Source organism: Abramis brama, assembly GCF_963993115.1.
Source record: "Abramis brama genome assembly, chromosome: 9".
Lineage (NCBI taxonomy): Eukaryota > Metazoa > Chordata > Actinopteri > Cypriniformes > Leuciscidae > Abramis > Abramis brama.
Window position 1 is genome coordinate 44,065,458 of NC_139971.1, and position 13,594 is coordinate 44,079,051.

General features: G+C 38.2%; 1 protein-coding gene across 1 annotated transcript in view; it reads left to right on the plus strand.

Annotated features, from left to right (window-relative positions):
- celf6 (CUGBP Elav-like family member 6) overlaps window positions 1-12,436 on the plus strand; it is a 155,600-nt gene extending 143,164 nt beyond the window's left edge. Inside the window, exons 12-13 of the mRNA XM_084124180.1 lie at window positions 2,390-2,537; window positions 9,248-12,436. Of these exons, the coding sequence (XP_083980306.1) occupies window positions 2,390-2,517 (128 nt within the window). The 3' untranslated portion in view covers window positions 2,518-2,537; window positions 9,248-12,436. The remainder of the gene's footprint in view (window positions 1-2,389; window positions 2,538-9,247) is intronic.
- The last annotated feature ends 1,158 nt before the right edge of the window (window positions 12,437-13,594 follow it).

Below are 13,594 nucleotides of genomic sequence, written 5' to 3' on the forward strand. Positions count from 1 at the left end.
TTATTTTATACAGTTTTTTCAACCCATTATTCTATTCTATTTTATTTTATAAAAAAAATATTATTTTATTTCATCATTATTTTATTATTTTTCCTGCAATAATATCAGGTTTTCCCAAAAGGACCCAAAGTTTCCATTCCTTTTATTAGTTTTATTTTATAAAAATAAAAATAAAAGGTTCACATTTCAGTTTGACTTTTGTGACTTTGGTTTCTAGAACTAAATGCTTTAGAAACACTGTTTTGTTTTATTATTTTTTATTATTATTAGTTTTATAGTTTGTTTTCACTCAAACATTCTTTTTGATCTCGTCCTACAGCTTTTATTAGATTTTTCACCAATATTATTATTGTCATTTAAAGCCTTTTGATGCACCAGATTGTTAGAATGTAACTGAATTTGACAAGGAAGTGAGGACATAGAGATGAATGTATTTAAAAAAAGAAATGAATACTTCTATTCATCACGGATGCATTACATTGATCAAAAGTGACAGTAAAGACATTTCTAATGTTACAAAAGATTCTTTTTCTAATAAATGCTGTTCTTTTAAACTTTCTATTAATCAAAGAACCCTGAAAAATCATGGTTTCCACAAAAATACAAACTGTTTTCAACACTGATAATAATCATAAATGTTTCTTGAGCATCAAATCATCATATTAGAGTGATTTCTGAAGGATCATGTGACACTGAAGACTGGAGTAATGATGCTGAAAATTCAGCTTTGATCACAGGAATAAATTACACTTTACTATATATTCACATAGAAAACAGATGATTTACACTGTAAAATTATTTCAGATTTTTTAGTTATAATACTTTTTGTATTTATGATCAAATAAATGCAGCCTTGGAGAGCAGAAGAGACTTCATTTGAATGGAAGTCTAGGTTTTCAAAATAACGAATAATGTCATTAATTTTTGTCAGCCACTTCATTCACTCGTCTCCTCTTGTTTTCAGACAGAGAGAGAGAGAGACAAAGAGAGAGAGAGAGAGACAGAGAGAGAGAGACAGAGAGACAGAGAGAGAGAGACAGAGAGAGAGAGAGAGCGACAGAGAGAGACAGAGAGAGAGAGAGAGAGAGGTTTATGACGAATGACAGCTCGTCTCTCTCTCTCTTATCTTGTCTCTGTCTGACAAAAGCAGGTTCTGTCCGGGCAAGTTCACTCGGAGCCGCAGCGTGTCGATGAAATGGTCCAGCAGGTGTAAAATCTGTGATACGACTCAAACTTTAGACATGTACACTAGTGCTCTCACACACACACCGCCTCTGCTAATTAAGTCGAGCATTACTGTGACTGTCACTCACACTGTGAGTTAGTGATGTAAACTCATCAAGCCCCAGATGGAGTCAGGACTGACTCTGGCACATCATTATAGATGCTCACAGGAACTGTATGTAGACTCACGGTTGAAATCACAGTGAGAACATTAACCTCGGCTTCGTCTTGATGGAAGTGAGTGATGATTGTTGTTTGCCGAGCAGAAACTCACGTTTTCCAGAAGAAATCTTCTTCACCACAGACCAACAGTGCAGAAACACTGAGTCCGAAACACCCATGACAGTTTTTGATTTGTTTTATTTTCCATGATTTATTTTATTTTGTTTTATTTTATTACTTTATTTTATTTTTCATTATATTATGATGATTGTTGGATGCGGCTGATCCTCAAACTCAAAGTAAATTTTTCCAGAAAAAAAAAACTTCCTTGTCATTTTGCAAGTAAATGCAACTTGATTTTATTTTTAATTTAGATATTTGTACTAAAAAAAAAAAAAAAAAAAAGTCGAAGAAAAACGTCACCTTTTGCAGTGCTAAAGTTTTGTTTTATTTTTCCTTTATTTAATTTATTTTTCCTATATTTTTATTATTATTTAATTTATTTTTTTAATTAAATTTTTCCATTATTTTGTTTTATTTTCCATGATTTTATTTTTCCTTTTATTTAATTTTTTATTTCATCTTATTACTTTATTTAATTGTATTACTTTTTTTTTTTTTTTCATTATATAATTTTTTTCATTCATTGATTTAGTCATTAATGAATTCATTATTTTGAATCCACAAGACCTAATAGCACAAACACTGCATCACAAAACTAGACAGATCTTGTGAGAAGAAGCTGCACATCAACAGGAGATGAACACAAATATAGATCAGGTAAAGTATTTCTTAATAACAGTGTGCAACATATAAATATGGAAGACACCAATTTGCATAACACAATCTGCTTGCGTATTCACGATAGCTCTCATACAGACAGGAAGAAATACTTTATTCAAAAGAGATTAGTGAGGATTAAAAAAAGTTTAGGAATAATTCATGGCATTGTTCTTTATTATTCCTCTAGGATTCCTCAAGTGTGTGTGTGTGTGTGTCTCAGGTTTCGTCAGCTTTGATAACCCGTCCAGCGCTCAGGCGGCCATTCAGGCCATGAACGGTTTCCAGATCGGCATGAAGAGACTCAAAGTTCAGCTGAAGCGGCCGAAAGACGCCAACCGCCCGTATTGACCCTCGCATGATCATCACAGGTCAGTTCTGCTCAGTCTCATGGAGGTCTGAGAAACTAAACATCAGGGGTGTGTTTCCCGTACACGAGCGTAAGGACACGATCATAATGAAGGAATCAATTATAGTCTCGACTGTTTCCTGTCGTTCAGCCACGCTGGTTAATGATGTCACGCAGGTGTTGGAGTAATAACTGTTAATGAATCTGTTTGAGATCGAGTTAATGCGAGATGTTTTACTATAAATTACAGACATGCATCTGAGGAATATTTCTCATTTTCTCAGTTATTCTGCTTTATTTCCAGATTCGATCATAGACTCATTCACACACGCTAGAGCTCGTTCACACACGCTAGAGCTCGTTCACACGCTAGAGCTCGTTCACACACGCTAGAGCTCGTTCACACACGCTAGAGCTCGTTCACACACGCTAGAGCTCGTTCACACACGCTAGACCTCGTTCACACACGCTAGACCTCGTTCACGCTAGAGCTCGTTCACACACGCTAGAGCTCGTTCACACACGCTAGAGCTCGTTCACACACGCTAGAGCTCGTTCACACACGCTAGAGCTCGTTCACACACGCTAGACCTCGTTCACACACGCTAGAGCTCGTTCACACACGCTAGACCTCGTTCACACACGCTAGACCTCGTTCACGCTAGAGCTCGTTCACACACGCTAGAGCTCGTTCACACACGCTAGAGCTCGTTCACACACGCTAGACCTCGTTCACACACGCTAGACCTCGTTCACACACGCAAGAGCTCGTTCACACACGCTAGACCTCGTTCACACACGCTAGAGCTCGTTCACACACGCTAGAGCTCGTTCACACACGCTAGACCTCGTTCACACACGCTAGAGCTCGTTCACACACCCTAGAGCTCGTTCACACACCCTAGACCTCGTTCACACACGCTAGAGCTCGTTCACACACCCTAGAGCTCGTTCACACACCCTAGACCTCGTTCACACACGCTAGAGCTCGTTCACACACGCTAGACCTCGTTCACACACGCTAGACCTCGTTCACACACGCTAGACCTCGTTCACACACGCTAGACCTCGTTCACACACGCTAGAGCTCGTTCACACACGCTAGACCTCGTTCACACACGCTAGAGCTCGTTCACACACCCTAGAGCTCGTTCACACACCCTAGACCTCGTTCACACACGCTAGAGCTCGTTCACACACCCTAGAGCTCGTTCACACACGCTAGACCTCGTTCACACACGCTAGACCTCGTTCACACACGCTAGACCTCGTTCACACACGCTAGACCTCGTTCACACACGCTAGAGCTCGTTCACACACCCTAGAGCTCGTTCACACACGCTAGACCTCGTTCACACACGCTAGACCTCGTTCACGCTAGACCTCGTTCACACACGCTAGAGCTCGTTCACACACCCTAGAGCTCGTTCACACACGCTAGAGCTCGTTCACACACCCTAGAGCTCGTTCACACACGCTAGAGCTCGTTCACACGCTAGAGCTCGTTCACACACGCTAGAGCTCGTTCACACACGCTAGAGCTCGTTCACACACGCTAGAGCTCGTTCACACACGCTAGAGCTCGTTCACACACGCTAGAGCTCGTTCACACACGCTAGAGCTCGTTCACACACGCTAGACCTCGTTCACACACGCTAGAGCTCGTTCACACACGGTAGACCTCGTTCACGCTAGACCTCGTTCACACACGCTAGAGCTCGTTCACACGCTAGAGCTCGTTCACACACGCTAGAGCTCGTTCACACACGCTAGAGCTCGTTCACACGCTAGAGCTCGTTCACACACGCTAGACCTCGTTCACACACGCTAGAGCTCGTTCACACACCCTAGAGCTCGTTCACACACGCTAGAGCTCGTTCACACACCCTAGAGCTCGTTCACACACGCTAGAGCTCGTTCACACACGCTAGACCTCGTTCACACACGCTAGAGCTCGTTCACACACGCTAGAGCTCGTTCACACACGCTAGAGCTCGTTCACACACGCTAGACCTCGTTCACACACGCTAGACCTCGTTCACACACGCTAGACCTCGTTCACACACGCTAGAGCTTGTTCACACACGCTAGACCTCGTTCACACACGCTAGAGCTCGTTCACACACGCTAGAGCTCGTTCACACACGCTAGAGCTTGTTCACACACGCTAGACCTCGTTCACACACGCTAGACCTCGTTCACACACGCTAGAGCTCGTTCACACACGCTAGAGCTCGTTCACACACGCTAGACCTCGTTCACACACGCTAGACCTCGTTCACACACGCTAGACCTCGTTCACACACGCTAGGCCGGTTGAAACAGATTGTACTGAATGTCCGCTTGATTATTTGACTCAAGATCAGGATTTATTGAGTCCACGTCATGAAAACTACAAGCTCTTCTTCTAAACGCAGGAGATCTGTCGCTCAAACACAACTCTGCGATGATGTTTGCGAATGTTCATTAGAGCGATGGTTTCGGGAAACACAGACTCGTTGAACTGATGATAACGACAGACCATAGTTGGCTAACGATGCTTTCGGGAAACACACTCCAAACACACATGTCGTCACAGACCCGTATGATCTTTTATGCACAATGACGGTTTATTATACAAGCATCATAAGAGTCGTTCATTTGCTCTATTCCAAGTCTTCTCACTGCAGAATAATGATGTGTTTCCTCAGTGTTTCTCTTGTTTTCCAGCACAAATATCTAAACATTCTTAAATCAAGATGCATTTACTGGAGAAGCGAAATGACTGAAGATATTAAGAACTATCAAACTAAGTGACCTAATGCTTAAAGGATTAATTCTCTTCATGAAAATGTCCTGATAATTTACTCACCCCAATGCCATCCAAGATGTAAATGTCTTTCTTTCTTCAGTGGAAAAGAAATTAAGTTTTTGGAGGAAAACATTTCAGGATTTTTCTCCACACAATGGACTTCAATGGCAACCAGAATGTTGAAGTCCAAATCAATGCCGTTTCAAAGTCTCTGCACGATCCCAGCTGAGGAATAGGGTCTTATCTGGCGAAACGATCGGTCATTTTCTAAATAATAAATATATATATATACTTTTTAACGACAAATGCCCATCTTGTACCATCTCTGAGATGCGCCATGTATTACGTCATCACGTTGGAAAGGTCACGAAAAAAATTAAAATAATAATAAATTAAAACAAAGATGTCGGACGATTTTGAAGTTGGAGGAGAAAATGAGATGGAGTTTTTCGCCCTTCCCGACCTTTCTGAAGAACACGGACAAATAACTTGATAGATGACGCGACGCGTGACCTTTCCATCGCGATGACGCAATGCGTGGCGCGTCGCAGACCAGCACAAGACGAACAATTTTGGTTAAAAAGTATATACTTTTTTTATTTATTTTTTTAAATGACCGATCGTTTCGCCAGATAAGACCCTATTCCTCAGCTGGGATCGTGCAGAGACTTTGAAACGGCATTGATTTGGACTTCAACATTCTGGTTGCCATTGAAGTCCATTGTGTGGAGAAAAATCCTGAAATGTTTTCCTCCAAAAACGTAATTTCTTTTCCACTGAAGAAAGAAAGACATTTACATCTTGGATGGCATTGGGGTGAGTAAATTATCAGGAAATTTTCATTTTGAGGTGAACTAATCCTTTAAAAACAATAATATCTGCCAATGAGGTTAGAAAAGTGTTTTCTGTTTGAAGTAAGTTTATTTTTCTGATCCACTTGGCAGATATTTTTCCTCATTTTAATAATAAACTAAATAAGTTTATAAGTTTAATAAATCATACGGGTTTGGAACGACACGAGTGTGAAAGTGACGGATGAATTACGTTTGTATCATTCCCGTTGTGTGTTTGTCTAACACGTCACATGTTTTGTCTTGTAAATACGTGTCATGATTTATCCGCTAAACTTGCATTCCTAAACCCATGCTAATCTGAACCTGACGAGACGAATGCCATGGACTGTTGTGTTTCTGTTCTCGAACCCGGCAGGGCTCAGGTACAGTAGCTCAGGACGGGCCGCTCTCTTATGTCTTCATCAGAGGAAGCTTGTCCAATCACTGTAAGTCCTCCCAGTGATGTCACGTGCGTGTGGATGACGTCATGTGACCATGTGACCGTGGCATGACGTGGCATTAACTCTATCTCTCTCTCTATACTTCTGGTGTTTCCAGTGGTGGAGTGTAACTGGTCTCTTCTGATCGCTGGTATTCGCTGCTGATTGGTTGATTTTGATGGGTTGTGACCTTTGCCCCTTTATTGTTGTTGTACCGTGAGTTGTTGTGCTCTTCCTCGTTGAATGTGGTGGATATTTATATTTCTCTCTCTCTCTTTCTTTCGTTACTCAAGCTCTGTTTGTTCTGGTGTGTATTTTGTGTTTTGGAGGTTTCGAAGGCTTGCTCGCGTCTATATTTGCATATTTAAAATATTAAATATACGTCTATATTTCATTCAGCTGTAGGGCCTGTGAATCGCAGACTCCAGCAAACCGTCAAAATAAAAGTTCAGTTTAACTTGAAGAAATTGTGACAGAAATATATTACTGTTGTTCAGTAGAATTTAGCTATATCTCAATGTAATAATAATACTAACATTAATAATAATAATAAATTATTATTAAAACTTTATTTTTTTTAAAAGAATAATCAAAGATTTTTGTCCATGTTTTAATTTTAACAGTAAAGCTCTGTTATGCAGTTTGTAAGTTTTGTTGTTTGGGCGGTTAACAGTTCATAGAATTATTATTTTATTTTTTTAAAGAAATGTATACATTTATTTGTTTCATAGACATGCTTTCTGATTATTACAATTTAATTTAAAAAATCAAATGGAATCCAGAAAACTTGCGGAATTTGGTTTAAAAAAAACGAAATTTGAGAAAAAAATAAAACGTATTTTATATGGCCCTAAAAAAAAATTTTTTATAAACTTTGAAAAAAAGTTCCATAATTTTAATTAATTAGACATGCTTTTTGATTTCAAAAATTTAAGTCCAAAAAAAATTTACGAAAAAAAAAAAAAAACGAATCCAGAAAACTTTAAACGAAAAAAAAAAACTGAATTTGGGAAAAAATCTGACGGATTTCATCGGGCCCTACAATAGCCTCTCTAAAGGTGAAAGATTCTTTCAGTGTTAATGAATCGAGACATTTCACTTTTGCTATATGGTGTTTTCATCAGGTATATGAAATAGTTTTGCTTGTAGATTCAACCCTGATCATTAGTGATGTTTACTAATTCTAATTACTAATTCAGTCCAAGTCAACATTCTCAAGAATAATCAGTGAGTTGTAATGCATGTGTCTTCAGGTGTTATTGCTGCGGTCTGGACTGGATATTTCAGTGTTCGCAGTGGATGATTTAAAATCTGGAAGCTTTAATCAGATCATGATCGGCTTAAACACACTGACTCTAGTATAGCAGTTTATAAAACATATGACAATAATAAGTATATTGACAAGAGTTTATTTTCCTCTGCTGAAAATTTGAAATAGGATTTTATCATGTTTGTTGGCTACAAACAAGCAGATTGAGCTCATAATAAACACTTGATGATCTCATAGCTGTGTATGAAACGTGAGATGTGTTTTATTGTGCGGTCAGAATGGAAAACTGTCCTGCCGTTGCTTTTATTGCTTCTGTCTTATAGTTGCTGGTTACTTTTTGCATATTTCCATATTTGTGTAGGTTTTGATGTTGAAATCGAAGCGTATATGTTATCGAACAGTAAGACAGTGGTTGTTCATCGTCTTGTTTGTTCACACAGAATTACTGTAAATGAGTGGCTGTCCTAGAAAACACATTTACAAAAACTTCCCGGCCAGTTCACTTTCATCCAGAGCTTCTTTATACCGTATAAACACATGAAAATATACGATTTTGGATAAGATGTCAAAAACACACACACACACACACACACACACACACACACACACACACACACACACATATATATATATATATATATATCATACATATAACACATATCTCACTCCAAAATCAAATATACGGTATATATATTCTATTAAACACAGTAGTTTCCAGCTGTTCACAAATGCTCTAATTTATTATATTATGTAACTTAAGTTTAAGTCATGTACTAATTATAAGAATAATAACATTTTCTATTTTCTTACACATATACATACATACATAATGTTTAAATACTGATTTCATGCATTATTCTTCATTATTTATTTTCATGACAATTAACATTTCTTCCTATAATGTTTTTGTTTGTTTTTGTTTGTTTTTTTAGAAAAAAGGTCAAATATTTCAAAATAGTATTGTATGGTAAGTATGCCCTTTAGAAAGTATGTAAAGTTTTTATATATAGTAGTGTTGTACTGCTTGCTGATTTTCTTGAATACATTTTTTTACAGAAATGCATTAAAAATACAGAGAATTAGAAGCAAGCTGGTAAAACATCTGCACATATAATGAAAATGTGTGGGAGAATATGTTTAATTGTCATGAAAAAATGAAAATTATGTCACATGATGAAAAAAAAAAAAAATCTGAATGATAATAAAATAAGCTTTATTTTCTTCACACGTTACATAATTTCCTGATTTTGGGGTGGAATATGAGTTGAGATTGTGGTTTTCCAAGGACAGTTGGTCTGTAGTGTAAATGAAGGATTCAGGATCTTCAGGAGTCTAGAGCTGCTAGAATCCTCTTTAATTCACCATCTTTTCTTCTGTCTCTCTCGTTCTCTCCGTCAGGATGAAGGACTACAACACCTTATTTCCACAAGTCAAAAGACTTTTGCTCTGCTACATATCACAGGAGGCGAGCGCTCCCCGGATCGTGTGGGAAAATCACTGAGAGCTGGAAAAACTGGAACACAGAGGATTTTTTCTGCCAACTTTATTCTTTTTTTTTTTTCTTTTTTTTTGCTTCAGCATTTGCAGGATGCTTTTTTGCATTTTGCAGAGACCAACTTTTTTGCTGCTGCTGTTTCTTTTTTGTTTGTTTTTTGACAAGATTGAGGAAAAAAAAAAACTTTATGAACACGTTATGCTCAAAGCATGCATAAACAAACATATATACAAATGCACACCTATTCTCGCCTTTACATGCACACATACAAAACTCTTTTGAAATCCTCATGTAAATGCATTGATCTCTACACACACACACACACGCACACACACACCAGCCTGCTGCCATTTTGGTTTTCGTGCCTACACTGGTATCGCGTGATCTGCGCTCTGGAAGAGAATCCAGGAATATCGACATGCATCATTCCTTAGAAAATAGGGACCAAAGGACTACACGCTTTTTAAAAGTATATAAATATATATATTTAAAAAAAAAAAAAATCTCTTACCTTGTAGCTGCGAGTATAATGATTACTAATGTTAACAGTAGAAGAAAGTAAATCTGTAGGTGTGTGTCGCGCACCCGGTGTAAAAAGACGGTCATGTGACCCTGGTTTTGCTCTGGTAGCTGTTTCTTGCACCGAGACGTAGATTAGAAAAGTAGAATATAGGAGTAGAGTTGCTCATTTTTCATGTTTTCTATTTATTTTTATTAGAGAAGATAATACTTGAACTTGTAAAGAAGAAGGGAAGGAAAATGTACAGATGACAAATGACAAAACAAACTCTTTCCTCGGCCTGCTGGATAATATCGTTCATCATGTTGTGCTCTTTCTCCATTCCACTATTCCGACGAGGAAACGCGTCGAAGTCTGTCCGACAGGGTCCGGGATCCCAGAAGCCTTTGTGTTCAAGCGACAATCCACAGTCAAGATGCTCGGATGTGGCGCGTTTTCCTTTCCGTGCTCTTTGTACTCGGAGAGAAAGGAGGATTCAGATGTTGGGACTTTAATGACACTGAACGGAGGAAGACGAGGAATAGCTACTGAAACTGCCAAATGAACCGATGCGGAAAGAAACGGTGATGTTTTTGATACCCCTTCACTAAATGAGATGTTTATTGGTCTAAAACTTCTCAAAGCACTAAACGCACATCGATCATCGTTAGCGGTTAAAGACGTTCATCTGTGCTGTATAATCTGTGAATCCTCTCATTCATTTGTTTGTACAAATATTTAAACATTCTTAAATCAAGATATCGCAAAATGGCTTAAGATATTAAGTCGTGTTTACTGAAAGGGTTTATGCTTAAAGTGCCCCTATTATGCTTTTTTGAATATTCCCTTTAATAGTGTGTAATAGAGCTGTGTGTGAATGTGTAAGTTCTACAAAGTTTAGATGCAAAGTTGTTGTCGATTCTGAACTGCTGAAATGATTCGTCAGTAATTCCAGTCTGTTACAAACCTATGTAACTAATTAGCATAATGTCAGCCTGTGGTCTTGATTGGCTGAGCAGCGTCTCTTAGCTCCGCCCTCAAACACTGTAGTGTATCTGAGACTGGAAGAGTTTGGTTTGTGTTGTTCATGTCGAGAAGACGCTGTTTTCTGAGATTGATACGGTAAAACCCACGCCATCGTTACTGTTCGTATCACTGTGATCAACAGCTGAGATTCAGATATGATAATGAGCGTTTGCTTTCTGACCAATCACAGCAGAGCAGCTCTCAGAGAGGCGGAGCTTAGAGAGACTGAATCCTTGATGGAAGTGTTTCAGAGAAAAGAGCTGATACTGTAGTGGAGATTATGAGAGAATTAATATGTTTTTGACCTTGGATGACTGTAAACCTGTTCAACCAACATTAGGAATCTTTAAAATAGCAGAATAGGGGCACTTAAAAATAAGAAAAGAATTCTGTCAGTGAGGTCAGAAAATGAATCTTGTTTTCCCTTTGGATTAAGTGTAATGTTTCTGTGCAGTTTCGCATTTATCCTGTTTGTGATGATCAGGCCTTAAAAACAACAGTTGTTCACCTCAAGATTTGGCCACCAGAGATTCACTGACATCTTTGTTCCTCTTCCATGTGTAGATATTAAGAAATTATCCCCATTCTTCCATCCCAAAGTGGATCTTTCTGAGAGTTCATAGTTAACATGTCTCAATGGGCAGGTCTTTATCTAGTCATCGACTGCGTACGACTAAGATTTGAGGAGAGAAATCCGGGTGTCAATGACCAAACCTGACCTCTTGACCTTCATGCCAGCATAAGAGACGTTGCTTTTATCCTTTAAAAAAGACGCTCCCTCCAGGATCCCAAAGGACCAAAACCATGCAATTCTGCCATGCTGCCTGCCCTTGAGCGCTGATATCAGTCTTTCTGTGAACGACGGACAGATATTGACGAGGTAACGGCCTGCCCATGTGTGCACCTCCTCAAACTTTGGTCTCCCTTCAGTAATTTTGCTGCATTATTCATGATTCTGATGTTTTTTTTGTCTCACGGATCTTTGTATAGTTTTATTTACTCCATTCTGTGCTGATAAAGTCACTTGCTGGAAAACATTTATTAATCATAACAATTTGCACTAGTTATAGTTAAAAACCTGCCTATGTGTTTCATGCGAAGGATGATCCATATTATAATTTTTTTATGAAAATATATATACACTGCATATTCTCATCCCAGAAACTCGTTCTGGATTTATCATGACCAGTCCTTCGTGAAACTGAAGCGAAAGCGTTAGATTAGTTTGTAAGAGGAGGTTTAAGAAGTGCCAAATGTTCATTTCACGTTTGCATCCACACTTTCTTCCTCAGTGTTTCTGTCTTGTTTTCCTGTACAAATATCGAAACATTCTTATATCAATATACATTTACTGGAGAAGCAAAATGACTGAAGATATGTTATGATATAAAGATATAAAATGACTTGATATTATAAAAAATCATTTGTTCACTCGTTTTACTAAATCATGCGCACGATATAATTCGTTCCCTCGTTTTATTAAAGTTTGCACGATATAATAATTCATTCCCTCGTTTTACTAAATCATGCGCACGATATAATTCGTTCCCTCGTTTTACTAAGTCATGCGCACGATATAATTCATTCCCTCATTTTACTAAATCATGCGCACGATATAATAATTCGTTCCCTCGTTTTACTAAATCATGCGCTCGTTTCCTCGTTTTACTAAATCATGCGCACGATATAATAATTTGTTCCCTCGTTTTACTAAATCATGCGCACGATATAATTCATTCCCTCATTTTACTAAATCATGCGCACGATATAATAATTCGTTCCCTCGTTTTACTAAATCATGCGCACGATATAATAATTCGTTCCCTCGTTTTACTAAGTCATGCACATGATATAATAATTCGTTCCCTCGTTTTACTAAATTGTGCGCACGATATAATTCGTTCCCTCATTTTATTAAAGTTTGCACGATATAATAATTCGTTCCCTCGTTTTACTAAATCATGCGCACGATATAATTCGTTCCCTCGTTTTACTAAGTCATGCGCACGATATAATAATTCGTTCCCTCGTTTTACTAAATCACGCGCACGATATAATAATTCGTTCCCTCGTTTTACTAAGTCATGCACACGATATAATAATTCGTTCCCTCGTTTTACTAAATTGTGCGCACGATATAATTCGTTCCCTCATTTTATTAAAGTTTGCACGATATAATAATTCGTTCCCTCGTTTTACTAAATCATGCGCACGATATAATTCGTTCCCTCGTTTTACTAAATCATGCGCACAATATAATAATTCGTTCCCTCGTTTTACTAAATCATGCGCACAATATAATAATTCGTTCCCTCGTTTTTCTAAATCATGCGCATGATATAATAATTTGTTCCCTCGTTTTACTAAATCGTGCGCACAATATAATAATTCGTTCCCTCGTTTTACTAAATCATGCGCACGATATAATAATTCGTTCCCCTTGTTTTACTAAATCATGCGCACGATATAATAATTCGTTCCCTCGTTTTACTAAATCACGCGCACGATATAATAATTCGTTCCCTCGTTTTACTAAATCACGCGCACGATATAATAATTCGTTCCCTCGTTTTACTAAATCACGCGCACGATATAATAATTCGTTCCCTCGTTTTACTAAATCACGCGCACGATATAATAATTCGTTCCCTCGTTTTACTAAATCATTAGCACAATATAATAATTCGTTCTCTCGTTTTACTAAATCACGCGCACGATATAATAA